Below are 21,731 nucleotides of genomic sequence, written 5' to 3' on the forward strand. Positions count from 1 at the left end.
ACTGCCTTCAGTGCATTCCATAAGTTTTGATATGCTGTGTTCTTGTTTTCATTCATCTTGAGATATTTACTAATTTCTCTTGCAGTTTCTTCTTTGACCTACTGATTGTTTAAGAGCATGTTGTTCAACCTCCATATATTTGTGAAATTTCCAGTTCTGTAGCTGTTATTGATTTCCAGCTTCATTCCAGTATGATCAGAGAAATTGCTTTGTGTAATTTGTCTTTTTTAATTCATTAAGACCTGTTTTGTATCCCAGCCTGTGGTCTATCCTGGAGAATGTTCCATGAGGACTTGAAAAAATTATATATCCTGCTGTTTGGGAATGCAATGTTCTATATATGTTTGTTAGGTCTAATTTATTTATCATATTATTTTTGTTCTCTCTTTCTTTATTGGTCCTCTGTTTAGATTTTTTACTGAAGCGAGTGGTGTGTTGAAGTCTCTCAACATTATTGTAAAGATGTCTATTTCTCCCTTCCGTTTTGCCAGTGTTTGCCTCAGGTACTTTGGGCCACCTTGATTAGGTGCATAAATATATATGATTGTTATTTCTTCTTGGTGGATTTCCTCTTTTATAAATATATCATGTTCTTCTTTGTTTATTATAACATTTTTGCATTTAAAGTGTATTTTTTTCTAATATTAGTATAGCTACCCCAGGATTTTTTGTTGTTGTTGTTACTCCTTCCATGGAATATCTTTTTCTATCCTTTCACTTTCAACCTATTTGTATCTTTGGATCTAAAATGAGTCTCTTGTTTATGGCATATGAATAGTATAGATAGATCATATATGTTTTTGTCCATTCTGCCAATCTGTGTCTTTTAAATGGGGAATTTAATCCATTAACACTCAATGTTATTACTGTAAAGGCAATACTTACTTCAACCATTTTATCCTTCAACTTTTATTTGTCAGATCTATTTTTTCTCTTTTTTTATCCTTTTAGTTATCCTTACTGATAATCTTCATTTAAATACTCTCCTCCAAGCTTTTTTCTCCTGTCTTTTCTTTTCAGCCAGCAGAACTCCCTTTATTATTTCTTGTAGGGCAGATCTCTTGTCAATGAACTGTCTCAACGTCTGTTTATCTGTATTTTAAACTCTCCCTCATTTTTGAAGGACAGCTTAGCTGGGTAAAAGATTCTTTGCTGGCAGTTTTTCTCTGTTAGTATCTTAAATTTATCATACCACTGCCTTTTTACCTCCATGGTATCTGGAGAGAAATCAGCATGTAATCTTATTTGGCTTCCCTTGTATTTGATGAATCACTTTTCTCTTGCTGCCTTCAGAATTCTCTTTTTTCTCTTTGGCATTTGACAGTCTGATTAGTATGGGTCTGACAGTGGGTCTATTCGATTCTGTTCTGTTTAGAGTACTTTGAGCTTCTTGGATATGCATATTTATATCTTTTATAATGGTTGGTAAAATTTCAGCTATTATTTCCTCAAAGATTCTTCCTTGGCCTTTTCCCTTCTCTTCTATTTCTGTGACACCTATGATACATATGTTTGTTCACATAGTGTTGTCAGTCATTTCCCTGAGAACCTGCTCAAAGTTTTCCATTTTTTCTCCTTTTGTTGTTTGTATGTTTGAATTTGGTTGCTTTGTCTTCTAGCTCACTGATCCTTTTTTCTGCCTCTTCAAATCTGCTGTTGTGTGTCTCCAGTATATTTTTAATTTAATCTACAGTGTCTTACATTTCCATAAGGTGTTTTTTATGTATTGTTTCAAATTGTTCTTTTGCTCACCTAGTATCTTCTTAATATCCTTTATCTCTTTAGCCATCTCATTGAATTTGTTTAGAAGATTTATTTGAACATCTTTGATTACTGTCCCAAATTCTGTGTGTCTTTGGATTTTTTAGTTTGTTCATTTAACTGGGCCATATCTTCCTGTGTTTTAGTATGCCTTGTGAGTTTTTGCTGATATCTGGTCATCTGATTACCTTGATAGATCTATTCTGAATGTAAGTGTCTCTGTCTTGTCTAGGATTTTATCATTGCTTATGTTTATATTAGCATATTTCTTTGACAGTTGGATTGTCAGTATTTCCTAGCCAAAACCATGCCAGGTAGCAGACAGGTGGCATAGACTTTCTCCAGTGGTCCTGTAATAGGGTATGGAAAGACTTACAGAAGTCCTTCTTTTTTACCCTGCACTTTCTGGCCTTCCCAGCAGATAGGGGTCTTCAGCTACTTATTCCTTCTCTACAGCAATGGAAATAGTGGTGCCCCTGACTGGTGGGGCTGATACTGTGGAGTTCCTTTGCCCTCATTTCACCAGCCAATATCTGCCTCAGTGTTGGTCTGTGTTCCCGTCTGTACTTGGGGTGGAGGACTCCCACAGATGTCCCAGTCTGCAGTTGTTTCACAGGCAAGGATTAGGCCACTGCTGCTGCTTCCCTCCAGGAGCCAGGGACAGAAGACAGCCTCTGTCCTGTTTTCTGTTTCTTCATCCTGCACTTCCTTGAGCATTGTAATGTCTTTTCCTGTACCCTTGATCCCCAAGCAGTTGATATGGACAGTTTCTGCCTGGCTATATGCTGCTTTTGGGAAAGAAGTAGGTTCTGCCATGATTCCCTAATCCTCCATTTGGGAAGCTCCTCCTTGGGGCCCTTTTGTATTCAGCACTCCTCAGCAACTGTGTTCTGCTCTGGGTCTCTGGGCACTTGGGTCTCTGTGTCTGGATATATGTGGGGATCTGTCTCACTGCTGTGAGAATTTTAATAGCCCAGATCCCCTGTGGGAGGTGGGAGGGATCCCAGCCGTTGTCCCTGGGCACTTCCCAAGCTGCATGGGACGTAATGAGGGGGAGGGAAAAGAACTGAACAGTCCAGGATGGAGGTTTCCTACCTGATGTTTTTCTCTTGTTTTGATTCAACGTATATGGAATCTTCCTCCCATCTGTACCTCCCTCCAGAGCTCTAAGCAAGTGACATTTATCCTTTTCTTCACTGTCTGGGGGTTTTTCAGTGGACGTCTTACATCGCCATGTTGATAACGTCACCTCTCAATAATGTTTTACAATTGTCTTTGTAGAGGTCTTTCAAATCTAGCATTATGTTTATTCCTAGATACTTGTTATTTTTCAAATGCTGTCATTTGGAAAAATATAATTGGTTAATTAGTAGATGCAGCACTATTTAATGAAAAGCCATCATTTTTGTAGGGCCATATTTGTTGTATATCAAGTGTCATATATATACATATTACAGAACTTAGGTTTATATTAGGATATGTACACTTCTATTCAAATTTTCTAAGATTATTTAAAAATTGTTAATGGATATCTAACTTTCCCAGTGCTAAAACAAATACCACTTAATGTATTGGCTTAACAACAGGAATTTGTTGGCTCACAGTTTTTAGGCTAGAAGTCATCCAATATCCAGGGATCTGCAAGGTAGCACTTTTTCCCCAAAGACTGTGGTGTTCTGTGGCTGGCTGCCAGTGATCCTGGGTCTTTGGCTTTTCCTGTTACAAGGAGCTACACTTGGCAATGTCCCCTCTCTCTTCCAGCTTCTTGCTCTTCTTGTGGCTTTCTCTTCATAAAGCCTCTAGTAATAGGATCGAGGCCCACTCTTACTCAGTTGGACCACTTTAACTAAAAATAGCATCTTCAAAAGGTCCCATTTATATGGGTACACACCAACAGGAATGAATTAAGCTTAAGAATAGAATTTTTTTTTCTTTTGGGGTGCATAATTTGACCTACCACAATGGATTTTGAATTTTATCAAATCCTTTTATGAACCTATTGAGATGGTCATTGTTATTGATTTCCAGATTAATTACTCTGCAGTAATAGAATATACCCCATATGATTTCAGTCCTACGAAAATGTGCTTTGGCTGAGTATATGGCCAATTTTAATAAATACTGTTTATGCACTTGAAAATAATGTGTTTTGCAATTTTGGGATCCAGTGTTCTACATACTGCAATTGAGTTACATTTGTTAAATATATTGTCCAAATCTTCTATCCTGATTAATTGCTGTCTCCCTCTTCTCTCAGTTACTAAGTGAGATGAGTTGGAATCTCCTAATAGGATTGTGAATTTGTCTATTTCTCTTCTTAGTTCTATGAGTTTTTCCTTCACATATTTTTAGGCTATTATTAAACACATTACAAATTTAGAATACTTCCTTCCAGATATATTGATCCACTTATCATTGGGAAATATCCCTCTATACCTCTAATAATACTTACTTTTTTAGTCTTCTTTGGTATTAGTATATCTAGATAATCTTTCCTTTTGTTTGTGTTTTTCTTGGTACATTTTTTCACCTTTGTTTTCTTTTCTGTTTTCTTATATAAAAATCATCTCTTGTGATATAGATGTGGTTGTTTTCTTTTTAAATTCAGTCATACAATCTTTGTGTAGTTATTGGAATGATCTGCTTATAGTAATTTACAAATACATTTAACTTAAATCTATCACCTTACTATTTATTTTCTATTCATTATTTCTTTTCTATGTAAGTTTTGTCTCCTTTTTTGTCTCCACTTAATCAATTATTTTTAATTTTCAACTTTATGAATAAATTTTTATTAATATGTATTTTTACTTTCATTTAATGATTATCCTAGAGATTACAACATGCAGTGAATCTTTGACTTAGTAAAATAAAGTATAAATTAATATTTTTGTTATTTCCCAGACAGTTTAATGGCTTTAAAACACTCTAACTCTAGTGGCCTCCTCCTATCTTTTGTGTTATTGTTGTTAGGTGTTGTTATTATTTCATTCAGTAGTCATTCATATAGATTTACCCTCATATTTCTTTCTTTATTTGGTGCTTTCTCTTCTCCTTGTATCTTTGTGATTCTATGTAGTTTTATTTTCTTTCTGCCTGAAGAGCATCCTTTTGTATCTTTTTTACTATGGATCTGCTGGTGAACATTTTTCTAGTTTTTGTTTTCCTGAAATTGCATTTACTTGCCTTTATCTTTTAAGAATATTTTTGTCAAGTATAGAATTTTAGATTGGCAGTTTTATTTTTCTTCAGCCCTTTAAAGCTATTATTCTATTGTCTAATGGCTTTCACTGTTTCAATTAAAATGCCAACACCATCTTACTGTTGGTCCTTTCAAAGTAAGGAGTATTTTTCTCTGACCGTTATGAGGAGTTTTCACTTTATTTTTGACTTTCAGCAGTTTTGCAATGATATATGTGTGTGTGTGTGTGTGTGTGTGTGTGTGTGTATTCTGTTTATTGTGATAGTGGTATACAGTGCCTCTTGAAATTAGTGGCTTGATATCTTTTACCAGTTTTGGAAAATTCATAGTCATTCTCTCTTCAACTATTGCTTCTGCAATATTTGCTCTTTCCTCTCCTCTTGGAACTCCAATTATACATATGTTCAATGTTTCTCCATGACCTTGTCTCACATCCTTTTTCTTTTATTATTTTTCTCTTTGTAATCGGGATTTTTCTTTGGGCCTGAGATCTAGTTATTAACATTCAGTTATTGGTTTGTTTTTTTCAGTTCTAGATTTTCAAATAAAAATTTTTCAGTTTACAGTGTACTGCTGAAATTACCACTCTTCATCACATTTCTGAAACACATTTGTCACAATTATTTTAGTTTATATCAGATAATTCAATATCAGGGTCTTCTATTGTATGCTTTTGTTTTTTCTTAGTTTTAGTTTATTGTGTTTCTTTTTATACCTACCTGTTTTTGATTAAATGAGAAACACAGTGTATGAAAAATTATAGAGACAATTTAAGGCTATGTACAATGTGATCTTCCTTCAGAGAGGATTTACTTTTGCTACTTGTAGGTAGACAGTTAGGGGCAGATAATTTTAATCCAGTTAAGAATTGAAGCAGAACTGCAATCTCTATGAATACTAGGTTATTACCAATTAAAGTTTAGTCCCCTATGGCTTTCAACTTGTTGGACCTGAATTTCAATTTTTGTCCCTCCAGTTCCATGATAATTTTAGAAGCTTTGCTCAACTTCTTAGCTGCTCAGCTTCTAATTTATATTCAGTTTCTTGTCCTCCTAGGAGTGTTTTATACTTGGCAAATGCCTCAAAAAGGTGTTAAATATTGGGCTCCTCTCTCTGGACTTCCCTTTTCTCTGGAATATTGGTTCCTGAAGTCCTCACTGCTTGGGAGTTTTCCAGTTTTCAAAGCACTATTCTGGTCCAGCTTTTCTAGTTATTTATGGTAGGGAGGTTGGTCAACAATAAGCCAATATTCCATCACCAGAAGCAGAAATCAAGAAGTAAATCTTGAGTAGATGTGAAATATCTAATTAAAACAAGAAAGACAAGTTTAAAAGAAAAGAACAGGTATATTCTGTAAGCTATTACATTTTGAACCATAGTGGCATTTTAAACTTTAACAGTGATAGGAGAAACTCAAAAACTAATTTTTTTAAAACTTCAAAGTGCTGTTTTAAAGAAATGTTGTTTAGTCTAATTTCTTACTTGGAAAAAATAGGGCAAATTTTACACATGATTAGAAAAGTATGCCAGTTGGTGACTTGAATGACTTGATTTTTTTCTTGTTAAAACTGATGTTAAAAAGGCGATCAATATTGCTATTATTATCACTGAGCTAATGAATGCTTTGAGTACCTTGCTAATATCACTTTCTAAATTAGTTTAGTCCAAGTAACTATATAATGTCAAATTTCCGTTGTATTACTAAAGAAATTTTAGCAATTAGAGTTTAATTTTTTGAGGACCTGGTAATGAATGTCAAAAGGAAGTCAGTGTGATTTACCTGCTACTTTTATAATGAATAACTGTTAACCAAACATACACAGGACTTGACTGAATATGGAAGAGAAAATTTGAACAGTAGAGGGTGCAATTGTACTTTTAGTTCTGTAGTGTAGTCTTTAGAAGTTAGTGTTTAAAGGCCAAGAGAGAAATGTGAAGAATGTCCTATTTGCTGAAACTGGAATTATTTATGGAAGTGTATTTAAAATAAAATGAGCCATGTAAGGGAGAAATTTAAACTGCCAAATCATATAATGCTTTGCTTAATGTTGTATTTTTAAAAAGTGACAAATTTAAATCTCAATTAGAAACCATTTTCTGCTTCGTAGAAAAATCTACTTTCTATGGTGCATCTATATCTATATTTCAATAAGATGTTTTCCTTTTATAGAACTTAATTACTATTAAATATATGTACGTTTCCTCTTGGAAAATGCTGCTTTGAAAAGGATTATGTATATAAAAAACAATACCATGAGATTCCCATTTCTTAGGAGGAGAAAATATAAATGAGAAATACAAGTGATAAATGATGCAATGCCAAGAGAGTTCTTATGTTTAACTGGTGATTAGTGCTTAGGATTTTGTTGAAGATTTAGAAGTTGCAGATCAGCAAGTCAGATTTCCATTTAGACTGGAAGGAAGCATTATACCATTGCAGTCAAAAGTTTCATTTATGAAGATTTGTGGGTTTGTGTGGGCATAACTTTGAAACTTTATCCCCAAATTTGACTTGCTTCCACAGAGAGGGGTTTCCTTTTATTTTTTGCATAGCAAAAGTTTGGGCTTAGGTTTTTGTAAGTTTGACAAATATTACTTTTTTCACAAAACCTCTGTTCAAGTGCAATAAATGTGAAGAATTTAGGGAGACTTCTTGCTGACTTTTTGAAATTACAGGAAACATCTACCAGAGAAATATTGCTCTTTTTTTGCACTAGCAAACTATATATCACTGTGTTTTGACTCACTTGTACAGTGGTTTAATGTAGTATTGTGGCTTTATATTACTCTAACACCCAAAGGTTAGCATTTATATGTTCAAATTTGGTAGTAAGTTTATAATTTTGTTTGAATGCCCTACTTTGACATTTTATAGAAAGAACAAAAGAGAAGAAAATAGAGAGTAGAAGAAAGGAAAGGATATTTTTACTTTGGGTGTTAAGTTAATGAGTTAAAAAATATTTTTTGAGGTAAATATGCTCCTTGAATCTTGTTTCAATCTGAACTTACAAAGTTATTGGAAATGAGATGGCCTAGGTTTGGACATGAGTATTGATTAATAATTTCTGAAGAAACTTATTAGATAACTTAATGGGAAACATCTGATTTCGAAGTAATATCAAATGACAATTTTCTAAAAGAGTTAAGTAGTAAGAAGGACTACTATATAAGCCAACTCCAAATAAAGCAGTCAGCTTTTTTTTTTTTTTAAGGAATAGGTAGAATTTGTGAAGAAACAAAAAAGAAAGAAATTGCAGATTTGCTGATGCTATAGATGTGTGTACAAGTGGTATATATAAAAAAGCACTGAACCTTGAAGACAATAGTTTTAAGCCTAAAAATAAGAAAGTCTCTGAGATTGTGGTGACTTAAAAGAGCATTCAGAGAGTTGATTGTCTAGGGTTAATTTGAAAAAGGGTTGGGTTTGAATAAATGCTATTTCCTAGAAAAATTTCAAGGTGACAAGAAGAAATCATGACTACTGTGAGTCTTAAGTAGACGAATTATGTTGTTCAAAGTGTGATGTCTATTTTTTTTCCTGTAGAATAGAAATATGTTTTAAAAAGGCCTCGGATATATTTGCTTTATTTTATACAGAAAGAACATGTAACTATAGAGCTGAAGCATCAATTTTCAGAAAAATCACCAGGTCATATTTTTCATGCCACCTTTTGTTATCATGTTATAGAGAAATTCATTTCCTGTATTCACTTCTAAGCTACATGCACAGACACATGTATTTTTTATTTTCTGGACCAAGTTTGACTTTAACATTTTAGCTTCAAAGATTTTATCTACGGTGACTGTTTGTCTGGTTACCTCTCCAGGGGCAGGAGATATCACAGATCTTTCTAGGATGAACATAGAAAATCAGTGTGACCTGTAGACTTCCTGATTGTCATCTGGGATATAGGGCAGCTGTCCTTCAAGGGTAATGATCCTGCGGGTTCTGAGGCTTATGCTGCATGTATTTCGGAAAGACTGCCAGGTGAAAGTTGTGAACCCTGAAGCTTATCTCCATATTGCATTATTGCATGGAGGGATATTTATTTTCAGCTTGTTGAATGGTTCTCTCGTTGGAGAAGGGAGAGAAAGGGACAATTTTTATGTTTGTTTATTGATGATAGTACATGGTAGATACTACATAAATGTTTGTTGTATTCCTACATTTATTCCTACCTTCATTTATAATGCATTCAATAAATACTTACTTAGTGGCTACTTGTGCTAGGTGTTGGACAAAGTAAATACAGTTCCTTGCGTTCTTGGAGTTTACAGTCTAACGAGAAAGGTAGCTATTGAACAAGTATCCTTGAAAGTAAAATATATCCTTATAAACCATGATAAGCACTATTATAAGGGGAAATAGCATGGGGAGGATTAAGAAGGCTTGTCAGAAGAAATACTATTTAAGGGGAGAACTGAAGAAGGAGTTAATTGAATCACTGACAAAAGTGGGAGGTGGTGATGGGGCAACAATGGGTTTGGGGTTGAAGGTAGTGGAAGGGGTTTGGAGAAATGCTTCATAGGCAGAAGGAGACTCAAGAGCGGGATGCTCTGAAATGCGAACATTGCTTGGTGCCTGGAAATTGTAAAGGACTAAAAGGGCAGTATAATACTTATGTAATTAATTATTAATCAGTTGCTCTCCTTGTTTTGATACCAGTGTAAATTTCCCTTGAACATTGCCCCAACCGGGACAACAATACTGTGGCCCAGCCTAATTTTGAAGAGGGGAAATATGATTATGGACCAAATGGCAATGCATGTCCTTCCCGTAGGCACCACATTTGATATATGTTCATGTTTTTTTCTGTCATGTCATTGGCTGTGGTCACAGGCTGGGTAAATTGTGGTTTTAAGGAGGAGAGTCTGGTGGGACCAGGGCTGTGTGTTCTTGTCCCTGATATTGCTGTCTGTGTAGATACCAATAAGGAATTTCACAAATGGGAATGACGTTTGGAGTTTTTAAAAAATTGTTTAATAAACCTTGAAACAATTTCATGCATACTCAGGAGAGTCGAGTTATTTAAACCAATTTTATATATTCACTGTATGTTTATTTTGGAGATTCATAAGGCATAATGGAAAATTAAAACTTCTGAAAAACAATGCAGAAAGAAATCTGTTTTATTAAATTTTCCATAGAATATACTGTGATGTGTGAGAGCTCTGAATTAAAGTCATTCAGTTGCTGACCAAGCTGTTTTTTGACCATTGGGTTTAGCTATTGTACCAGCATTACCATACATATGCTTTTTCTTGGTTACTTGTATTTTCTTCATCAATTCTTCCATCAGTTCTTCGTCAGTTATTCCAGTTTCTCACAATTGAATATTTCTTGATCCCAGAATCTGAAAATTGGGTAATGTGTTAACAGTTGCTTTGAGATAGATTAGTGATTGAAAGAAATATACTTAGGATATTAAAAAGCAAAATTATTTCAGGGAAACGTTAATATAATACAAATCTTAAACACTATGTTTTTCAATGCATTTTGAAATGTATCTTTACTATCTCATATTTTGAGTACTCTTTTGTAAAATATTAAAAGAATAAAATCACCTTTATTCATATTATGAAATGGTCTAAGATCAGCTCCATGATTGTTGCTGTATTAGGTATGTTTTTGTTCTGCGATCGATGTGAGAAAGCTACCTGATAGAGGGTCTGACCAGCGGATAAAAGAAAGTGAAAATAAGTAATTTTCACTAAGTACTCCCCATGTCTAATGGCAGTAATTGCTTGCATTTCACAGATAAACATTTTGAAGATTTCCCTGTCATCTTTTCCACTTAAAATTAGTAGGCAACATAAATGCTTTTCTAAGGAAGGTAGGTGACTAGAATTTTAGCTGTACTTATAGTCTATGGAAAACAAAAATATTCCATAATAACTTCCAAAATTAACTCTGATCTTTGAGAAAACACATTCTTATGTAATGCAGTGATTTAAGATAGACACTGAATATTTTGTGCTGATATCAAATAAGTGTAAAAGTCCTTATTTTATATTTATTATATGGGTTATTGAAACCTCTCAGATAGGTATTTGCAAATTTGACTTTTAGGTTTAAATCTTGAATACCAATATTTAAAGTATGCTTACCTATCAGATTAAATGCCTGTGTTTTGAATAATGAATTTTTAAGAAGTCTATTTCTAGCTTCTACCCAGACCAGGACAAAATTACTGAATCTTTTCTAAAAATAAACATTAGGCAAGGTGACTGATAATTTTGCAGTTGGTTATAAATGCATTGTACAAAGATGCATCTCATGGGCCCCAAATTGGTGCTCCTATCCTTGTTTCAAGGGCAATACTTTCATAAACTTTAGGTACCATATCTTGGCTCTGAGTGATATCCATTTGATTTATCAGCCCATTGGTTCATTTGCCTGTCATTAGAAAGGTAGATTTCTCGATTTCCATCCCATGATAATTGCGTAAGATTCACAATATCAGGAGTTTTCAAGATCTCTGTATTCCCTGTTAAGTTTTTTGAGTTTTTTTTGTTTGTTTGTTTGTTTGTTTGTTTTTTTGGTTTTTGCCTACAGCCTCCACAATCCTTCTCCCACAAATCCCTGACATTCTCACAATTTAAACAGATTTTCTGGCATCTTTCTCTTGCCCAATTCAGTCATTTTACATACTGGTAAGAATTCAATTCACCCAATCCCATCTTTTTTATCTTTCTTACATCTTTGGTACCTTCCCACTTTACTAAGGTTAGTGTGTTAACTAGCAAAATTTAGATTTTCTTTACTTTGAATTTTGGTTACCAAACATCTAAGAGGAAAATGACCAAGTTATACTAGCTGTTAAATGCTGCTAAAATCAAAGTAACAATAAGAAGAGAACAATCTTTGACTTCAGAGCTATTCTCTTGCATACCATATGATATTCAAAATCCATTTTCAAAAGCAAAATTACTTCTGCAAATATTTTTGAATATTTTGTGGAACATACGATGCATTAACTTAGGGAATGATGTGCATTTACTGTTCCAGAAGAATCGTTAAAATGAAACTTAAAAGCTGTAATTTATCAATCAGAAGGGGGAGATAATATGTTGTATGTTTCATGCATATAGTCACTGGACTTAAAATGCAGTAAAATAGTATTTTGGGGAATATAGCATTTTAAATTACATTTTATGCATTTTTAAAACTTCTACTCATGAAAAAATACAGAACACCTTTTTTTTTTTTCTGAAAAACTATTTACTTCTTTTGGTTATTGGGAATGGGCAGCTTACAAAGAAATGTTTTTTTGTTATTGTAGAGTGCATGGATTTTCATGAGCACTAGTTTTAGGTGGAGTCCCAATAATAACTTACCATTATTTTAAGCAGTGGAATATAAGAATTTATTCAACTAGTATTAGGCATGACACTAATTTGGTATTACAGTATAAGCACATTAGCAATTATGATACAATACACTATTACTTTTCAACTCTTGCAGTACTTTTTCATCATTAATGGTTTATTTATTTTTCTTATCCAGGCAGACCTTATCATTCGCATTATTTCAGTATGATTTCATAATAGCCCAGCCATTTGAATTTTTATTTATATCCATTTAAATATGCATTCTTGATGGACAAATCTATTCACCAAACACAACATAAGGAATATTCTAATTCTATAGGAATTAAACAAATAGCAGTGCAGTTGAATTGTTGTGCTTAGTTCATAGGAAGCCAAACTAAGTTCTAGGTTTCTATATAAGCAATAAACTAAAAAGAGAGCCCAGTCTCCTTGACTAATTTATCAAAGTATAATTAAAATTCTATTGTCTGACTCACCAGTCTTTACAGTTCGAAGATAATTCCTTGTGTATTATTACTCATTGAAATAGGATGATTGCTTTCCTAAACAAACAGATGTGAAAGTGGGTTTGTAATATGCCTGAAATAATATATATTATCATCACAGATCTTCTTTGGTTTTACTTTTCCATCAGTAACTTTGAAAGCAAAATTTGAACGTATTTATAAAGTAGAGGATCTCAGCGAGGCAGAATTAAATAGCATGACTAACCGTCCTGATTTACCCAGGACTTTTAGTTTTAAAACTGGGACATTCCCAGGCAATTTTAGTTAGTCACTCTAAACCAGGGTGAAATAGAGCTGGAGTGAAGACAGTTTTGGGGGAAAAAAAAAGTTTTAAACATTGTGTTCCCTTCTCTTTCAGGATTTTCCAAATTTCTCCTCTTCCTTCAATCCAAAAGTCAGGCTAGTTACTGTTTCTATTTTCCCTGAATCCAGAACCAAAACTCCAGGGGGGCAATCCGAGGCAGTAGGTAAGGGCTTGAGTTCTGCGCCAAATTGTCTGGATTTGAATCTAGGCTTTGCCATTCTTTAGGTAGGTGATTTTGTGCCTCAGTTTTCTCAACTATAGATGGAAATAATGATAATACCCGCCTTGTAGGGGTACATGAACAGTGTCTCTCGTACATTAAGCTTTGAAGAAATTAGTTATTTTTGTTGTGATCTTAATTATGATTAGCAATTTAGAACAAGGGGTACTTGTTTCCTCTATTAGTCTTCTGCAAGGTGTGGCTTTCATCATCCAAAAAGCTCAACTAGTTGTTTTTTTTTCCTCACCTTTCAAGATATCCCATGAAATGGCAGAAGGAAACTTCAGACTTAGGACTCTTCCAGGGAATGTACCCTTAGTGGAATGGACACGTAGATGATAAAATTACCACAGTTCTTTTGAGGCTAATTAATATTTTTAGTGTGGGATGCTAAATTCTACAGACTATTATTTTTAATAGTATTATAGTAAAGCTGTTTTATTGAATGTCTCATTAAATTATTTTGAGATTCCATTAAGGAAGGCATGTTAATATTTATTCTCAATCATGAGTGCCGGTTGCAAAATTGAAGAGCATATTGGAGGTTAATATGCCAGTTTGGTCAGGCTACGGTAGCACTTTGTATCTATTAAAGCTGTTATGAAGGGAGACTGCGGAAATGCAGTTCATGGTTGACTATGGAATGCTAGAGTATGAACGCCATTCCTTCAAACTTGTACTGTCTGTTAGCAACTAACATCAAAGGCCTCACTGCAGATTGGCACAGGATGGGAGCTCAGTCCATCCCATTGCTTTACAGATTTGTGGTAGCTACTTTCTAAAGAGCAGAAAGTAGACTTGTACCTGACCTTTCATCTCATAATTTAGCCAAATAAGACTACTAGGGGACACATAGTAAATATTTTATGGTAAAATTTGTTTTTATTGAAATGTAATTGCAGAGCCTTGATTTATTATGCAGATTACTTCCAGAATTTGCTGATTACAATGCTAAAGATGTTTAAGAAAATTTTGTAATTGCTCAAAATACTGAGATGGAACCCAGATCCCTCAAGATCTAAACAACCAGTCAAGAATATCAATGCAAAACTTACTTAAAATATTTATTTTGAATTCAAGAATCAAAAGACAAGCTTAGAATTTGCATATGATATCATCAAATTTCTTTTCTTTTTTTAATCAAATATTTAAGAGGAATTTTATTTTTTTCATAATGTAGGCTAATCGTGACTGAATATATGCAATATCTTAAATATTTTTAAAAATGGAAGTCAATTGTAATAGTCTTGTATCTTCTCAGCCATTTACTTTCTTTGTGGCTGTTATAACAGCCTCTTGACTCTCAATACTGGATTCTTTGTGGAATGTATTTTATATTATAAGTATTCCACTTCAAATGAAAATGTAATGTCCATAAATCCTTTAGTTGTATGTAGATATGTTAATTTAGATAGTGAAAGATATTTACACACTTCAATTTAAAAATCTTCTGTGGAAAATAACCTGAATATTTTTGGCTGCAGTGATATTCTTTGTTTCAGAAAAAAGTTTTAGTCTCTATTTTTCTTTGTTCCTGTAGCAGGCTTGCTACAAATGAGGAAGAATCTTCTCCACTCTGTGCTTCTTAGAGGCATTAGGTAACCCTTATTTAAGCCTCACATGAACCTTAAAATATTGCTTGGTACTTCTCTAATTGATGAGCTCTGTACATTCCTTTGTGATGTATTTTTAAACATCAACTCACGGCCATAAACTATGGACCCCTATAATAGATCTATAGGAAAAAGTCATTTAGTTTGAAATATTTTCCCATGGAATTAAAGAATTCCCACAGGTTAAATAAGATACAGATTTGGCCTTTTGCCTGGGAGAAGGAAAATATCACAGTAGCTCTTTTAGAATAGAGACAATAATACAAAGTTCCAGTTGGTTTACTTTTAATTAAAAGTAAAACAATAATGCTTCAGAAGTATTTTTACTGCTGTCAGTAACTGTAAGTTATTCATGTTTTGTTCATTACAAATAAAAATGTTTTGGAATTATCCACATTGTATATTATATTCTGAATATAAATGCACTTCCCACCATGTCCGTGTTGACAAGCAGAAAAATTGAGTGTCTCATGCATCTGTACTGAAAGAGAATTAGGTCATAATCTGTATGGAACAATATTTAGGCTTATATATCCTCTGATTTACACTTCTAATTACAAACACATTTTAAACCAAAAAAATTTGTCAACATATTATGGTCTAGCTATTTTTTCTCTCTTTTCTTTTAAAGTTGTGTATTCACAAGTAAAAGTTAGCAAGGTTTTTGAGATTCATATTTGTGTCCTAAGCTAAGTTCAGCTTCCCATGAGTAGCTCTGGTTTGTAATTCAATTTTAGTTTATTTTTTTTAATCTACTTTGTTTTAGTGTTAAGGAATGACCAAATAAAGCATTGAGGAGGATAACATTTAGTCCCTCAAAGATAGTAATTAAAGGGCAATAAAGATGCTGTAGAATTGGATGAGTTAAGATACAGGTAAATATTAGGAATTTAGGTAGATATAGGTAAATATTTGGGGACTCTAAACATGTGTTCCCAGGATGGTAGAATTACCCTTGGACAAAGGGTCCTAACTGTCATCATTTTAGGAAATTCTGAGTGAGAAAGGATGGAGAGGGAGTGGGTGGAGGTGGAGTGATGACATATATTGTACAGTTTACTTCAGTACTTCTAGACTTTCCTTCCCTTTATTCTATGATTTTCCTTCTTCAAAGTTTGTGCCAGGTTTCTTCCTCGCCATTCAAGTGGAAAGATATGGTCCTAACGGCTTGGGGGTCGGAGAAGTAATGTTTTAAAGGATATGGCTCAATTTCTGGGTGAACTTTTTGGAGCTCAGCAATGATTTTTAAGCCCCACATATTCAGCAAATGGAAGAAACAAGGTTCGCCAATAAACGATTCCATAGACACTAGCTCAAGTGGGAGGGATAGTAGAGAGGCTCATTGGCCTTCTGGGGCCCAAATTCTTTTTGGCCTTTGCCCTAAAATGATTTCATTAATCTGAGTTTAGAAGGGGAGACAATCAAGGAAGTAATCAGCAGAAGCCAGTAGAGTAGCAACGCTTTTTGGAAAAAAAAATCACACACACTCACAACCCCCATCCTCAATGGCACCTGAGTTAAAGAGAAATCCCTCCCAGACACCTTCTCGCTCTTATCTCTTAAAAGGCAAGTTTCTTTCCAATCTTAGCCACCTGTGTGAGGCGCTCCCAGTGGGAAAGGTGGCGAGGGGGAAGCTAGTGCTCACGTAGCTCCTGTGAGGTTGGCGGTGAAAATAACCTCCAGAACTCAGAGCCTGGAGAATGCAGAGTCTGCGCTGCCCACCTATGTCTACAGGATCTTAGCCCAATACCCTCAAGACTGGCATTCTCTGGAGCCGGCTGACACCTCCCCACTCTGCCCAGGGTCCTCAGCGTCCTCTCTTTCCCACCTCCCCCCCCCCCCCCCCAAAGGAGTGCTCCAGCCTCGCTCCGCCTGCACATCACCCAGCGCGCCCCAGAGGTTTATCAGGCTCTCCGCACGCACCGCCGGTTTCCTTTGGCGCCGGACCCGAGTGACCCGGGTAGACCAGCCGGTGCCTTGGAGCTCCCCATATAAGACCCCTTCTTCCGCTTCCCTGCCAGCGAGCTTCCCGGCTCTTCCCCTGGCGCCGCGGCGCCCACTCGGTTTCAGGTTTAATCCTGGGTTGGACCTGCCGTTTTGCTCATCCCCACACTCAGCCTCTCAGTAAGCCCGGAGAAGTAGAATCTGCACACAAACTCTCGGTGGCTGGAGCCGGCGGACTGGGCATGCTCAGAAGCCAGAGCTGGCTTTGGTCTCAAGTAGGAAGCTTTTGCACTCGGGAGGCAGCGGCGACTTTGGGGAAAGTTGATCGGAGAGGGGAGGAAGCCCCAAGACGCGGAGCAGCGGCAGGAAGGAGCCCCCGGCAGTCCGGAGGAGCATGGGCACCCTGCGAGATTTACAGTACGCGCTCCAGGAGAAGATCGAGGAGCTGAGGCAGCGGGATGCTCTCATCGACGAGCTGGAGCTGGAGTTGGATCAGAAGGACGAACTGATCCAGAAGCTGCAGAACGAGCTGGACAAGTACCGCTCGGTGATCCGGCCGGCCACCCAGCAGGCGCAGAAGCAGAGCGCGAGCACCTTGCAGGGCGAGCCGCGCACCAAGCGGCAGGCGATCTCCGCCGAGCCCACCGCCTTCGACATCCAGGATCTCAGCCATGTGACCCTGCCCTTCTACCCCAAGAGCCCACAGTAAGCAGGGGTTACGCGCCGGGTCCATGTGGCACCCTGTTGGTGGGGAGCTGCGGGTCTCTGTAATGTCTGTCGGCTCCCGCCCCTCCCGCTTTCCAGTCTGTCCTCATCCTCAGAAATGTTTCATTTTAATGGGCACTTCTTGCGGGGCTGTGCACATTTCTCAGAGCCAGACTCACTGCACATTACATTGCCTTCGTGTCTTTGTCAGATATCAAGGTATTTTTAAAAATATACATAGACACTTATACATTCTTACATGCCACCTACTGTACATAGAGTTTGAACGCTCCCCAGGTGTGTGTCCGTCCGTGTGTGTGTGTATTGTGTGCGAGTGAATGTGAGAGGAGGAATAAAAAGCTCCGTCTTCCGAATGCCCTGGCAAACCTGCCCATCCGGAAAAGCCTAAATGCAGGCTCATCAGACTTGAAATGAAATGCGTCTGATACCAACATTACTTTCTATGCTTCTGTGGCTCTCGGATTTCTCGACATGCTGGCGATTCACGCTGGCACCTTTCAAACCTGATGTTCTGTCCTCATCAAAGTGTTTTTTAAAAAGCAAATACGCATATACAACGGGTGATTTCTTAATTTCCTGAATGGGATGGCATTTACAATCCATAAATAGAAACCTAGTCTGTTCATTTAAAAAAATTTTTTTCATAACATCAGAGAGAATGTTTATTTTTCCTTTGTATAATGTTACTAATGGAACGCCTCCATCCCCCACGAGGGTTGCGTGTTTTCTAGGGTCGAATACAGATAGAACACTTACCTATATTTTCCATGTGGACACACTGTTTGCCTTAGTCCTAGCCCTTAATGCAATCACCCTGGTACAATTATAGCATTTTAGAGAACTGTGTAGTTCTGATGTCAGTGTGCTTCATAACTTGGATGGGAAAATTGAATGAAACTTATTATACAACACTCAACTCAGAGTCCATATTGAGAGTAAAACAGCAGGAACATAAGGTTAACATAAAATGAGGGAAAGCACCCAAATGAATGCTATTTTTGATTAACAGATAATGACATAACTTAAAAAAACGAAAGATTTTTGTACTCTCTGCTAACTACATCACACTGGCTGGATAGCACATGTTACATAATAATACAAGGTCCCTGGGAACCCTTCACTTAGTAAACACAAAGAATTAATATAAGGAGAGAGTAAATATTTGATTATCCCCCCCATTTGTATTGGATTTTGGGGAGGTCATAAGCATGTAATAATTGCACTGTTGAAAACTTAGAATTGTACCATTACATGTTGGCTCCCATGGAACATTTGCGGTCCCTCCTGCAGCCTCAGCTTAAGGAGGAGTTTCTCTTCTTGAGGGAGTGGGGAAGGGGCAGAAAGGATTAAACCTTTCTGAGATTTTGACCTGACCAAATTGCCCTAACAGTTCAGCAGACTTAGATCTGCCTAAAAAACCTGAGTGACGTGAAGCCACTTCAACTTTCTCTGGTAAATTAATTTGCAGTCCTGACATGCTTGCCTGTTTTTGCTAAGGAGGTATGTGGCCATCTCTCTGGGGCCAAGTTTTGCATAATGAGAAAATAACTCAAAGACAGCTCTCTGCATCTTTAAGCATTCCATAGGATTGTATTTTAGTATCTGCAGGAATTTGGAGCAATACAGAGAAAACTCTGCTTTTATACAAAGATCCTTTTAATAGGATTTATAATGAAGCCTGATCAAGCCAGCTGATAACTCTAGTTAAACATTCTATCATAGAAGAACTTCTAAGCAAGTGGGGAATGAACTCTGTAGAATGGGGTAAGTTTTAGAAGCTTCTTGCCTGACATGTAGAACTAGATTTAAAAAAAGTCCATTGCGGAAAATGAAATTAGTATGGCAAATAATTCACAATATTCCATTATAATAAACATTTTATCTAATGAACAATCCTGTGCCTTTTGATATTTGTTTAATAACTTGCATTTTAAAGAAGTCAGCTATGAAGATATCACCATGATCATTTCGGTGATTCTGAAGGATTATATTGAAGAAAATGATAGAATGTCTTCCAAGCTTAAATAATTTTGGGAAAACATCTGTTCTTTTTTCACACTTACATAAAGAAAACTAGAATAAAATTTGGCTTCAGTGGTAGAGTATGTATTTCTCGGGGGAAAGAGAAATATATTGTTTGAAAAATGATTATGGCTTATGTCATTTGAATTATTGTGCATAGCAGTGCCACAAAGAATCAAGAAAACTTGCCAAACTGAAGACCTGTTTGCAGCCTTCACTTTAATTCACAATACAAATTTAATTATACAGATTTAACTGGCAACAAGTGTTCTTGTCTTTATATCTCATCTTTAGTACAGTTTAAATTTGTTCATCTTTCTTAAACTTACTCATAGTTTGTTAATGTGAGTTCCGGTTAAAATGAAACCACCTAACTAGCCCAGAATTGATTTCAAGTTCACATTTATGTTAGTTTTCTATTCTCTTTTCAATAGAGGTGGATAACTGCTGGGCGAGTGTTCTGCTCAGTTAACTGATGTGCGCAAATATGTTTGCCTAGTTTTTGCTGACTGAGGTTGCCTTCTGAGGATTACAGTTTTAAAAAAATTCTAGTTTTAGGGACTTCCAATCACTTACGGGTAGTGTAAAATGTAAATGAACTTATAAAATTAAATCTTCCTAACTGTGTTGATTTGGAATTTTCCCTTTGAGCTGGGAATTGGAGGGAGTGTCTGGAGTGTCTGTGAGATTCCAGCACAGAGCTAGAGCACTTCTGCTGCACCTGGGAGGTGGGGTCAGTGGTTTTGTTTGTCTCTTCTGCAATCTGTGTAGAAGTAGCCCTTAAATCCTTCTTATCTTATGAATGTGATGCAAGGAACAGATGTGGCAAATTCAAATCCATATTCCACTACTACCAAATAACTAGTTGAGAATGTAAAACTACTATACCATATGTTTTGAAATAAATTGAGCAAATAAACCTTAGCAATGAAAAAAAATAAAAACATTCTTTATATGAGATCAGTTAGCCTCTTGGTTATGTATATAGAATCAACTTTTTGGACTTTATTAATTAATTTTATTCCATGTCATGTCATTTCCCCAAATTGACTCTATAATAGGTTATAACGTTCATCTTCTGGTATTTTAATTTAAATACTTTACCTATTATAAATAGTCACAAATCCTTTCCATTTTGCTGTCACTGGGTTCCATGTCATTTCAGTTAGACCATATAGACTTGAGGTCCTATCAAAAGTAGTTTGTACCTCTGAATTTGTTAAGCTGTTGGTTTTACCCAGAGGTAGCTGAATTTCAGAGAATGACGATATGTTTTGTTGTTGCACTTTTTGATTGTGAAGGACATTGAAAGAGCTGAGGATAAAAACTGTATTTTGTTATTTTTGAGAAACCATTAATGTTGAAAAGATCTTACATGATTTCTCCTTTAAACCTTGACACTAATACATCTCAATAGAAACAGAGTCTTCCCAAAGGCTTTACATCCAATTCTATAGAAAGCTGAGAAGATTCTAGCATTTGTGTAATTATAGGTGGCATAAATATTAAAACATAACCTTCTTCAAAGGTAGGAATTAAATCCCAGATGTGTCCTCAGGTCAGTTCAGTACTTTTATAGGAGGTCTGCCAACTGTGAGCTATTGTAAGACGTTAGAGGTGAGCATTGCATAGTCCCTGCCATCAAGGAGTTAACAAGGGTGTAACAGTAGTGCACAAATAAAACTCTAGAAAGTAGAGTAAGGTAAGTAACAGGCAGTTGGCAAAATATAAACAAACCCATTTAATTTTATGGTATCGGAAACTCTTGTGAAGTTGGAGTTATTTAAAATAAGTATTTGAAGGATGGCCATAGAGTGGATACACTTCTGAGGTGGGGTGGGGGGCAGCAGCTACTAGTGGCTATACTAGAATACAGTAGTGGGAATTGAGGAAAGCTAGTTAAGGCAAGAGAGAATGCGGAGCTCAGTTTTTATGATTTTATAAATTAGATGAGAGGACATTTCTGCTAGTTTTTAGAATAAACAGGAATCATTTTAGCTTATTCTTCTTTATTTATGTATTTTTTACTTTTGAGGACTAATTCTTACCCAATAATGAAGCTCTGAATCTCAGAATGTTGGTTCAACCCCCCCCCCCCACA

General features: G+C 35.9%; 1 protein-coding gene across 2 annotated transcripts in view; it reads left to right on the plus strand.

Annotated features, from left to right (window-relative positions):
• PRKG1 (protein kinase cGMP-dependent 1) overlaps nt 1-21,731 on the plus strand; it is a 1,297,582-nt gene that overhangs the window by 83,792 nt on the left and 1,192,059 nt on the right. The window contains exon 1 of one of the 2 annotated variants that reach the window (XM_037803755.1): nt 16,859-17,587. The exons of the other annotated variant lie outside the window; for it this stretch is intronic. Within the exon in view, the coding sequence (XP_037659683.1) occupies nt 17,277-17,587 (311 nt within the window). The 5' untranslated portion in view covers nt 16,859-17,276. Of the gene's footprint in view, nt 1-16,858; nt 17,588-21,731 lie in introns of those variants that run through there. 2 annotated transcript variants of the gene reach the window in all.

This window comes from Choloepus didactylus, chromosome 15 (genome assembly GCF_015220235.1).
Source record: "Choloepus didactylus isolate mChoDid1 chromosome 15, mChoDid1.pri, whole genome shotgun sequence".
In the NCBI taxonomy this organism is placed as follows: Eukaryota; Metazoa; Chordata; class Mammalia; order Pilosa; family Megalonychidae; genus Choloepus; species Choloepus didactylus.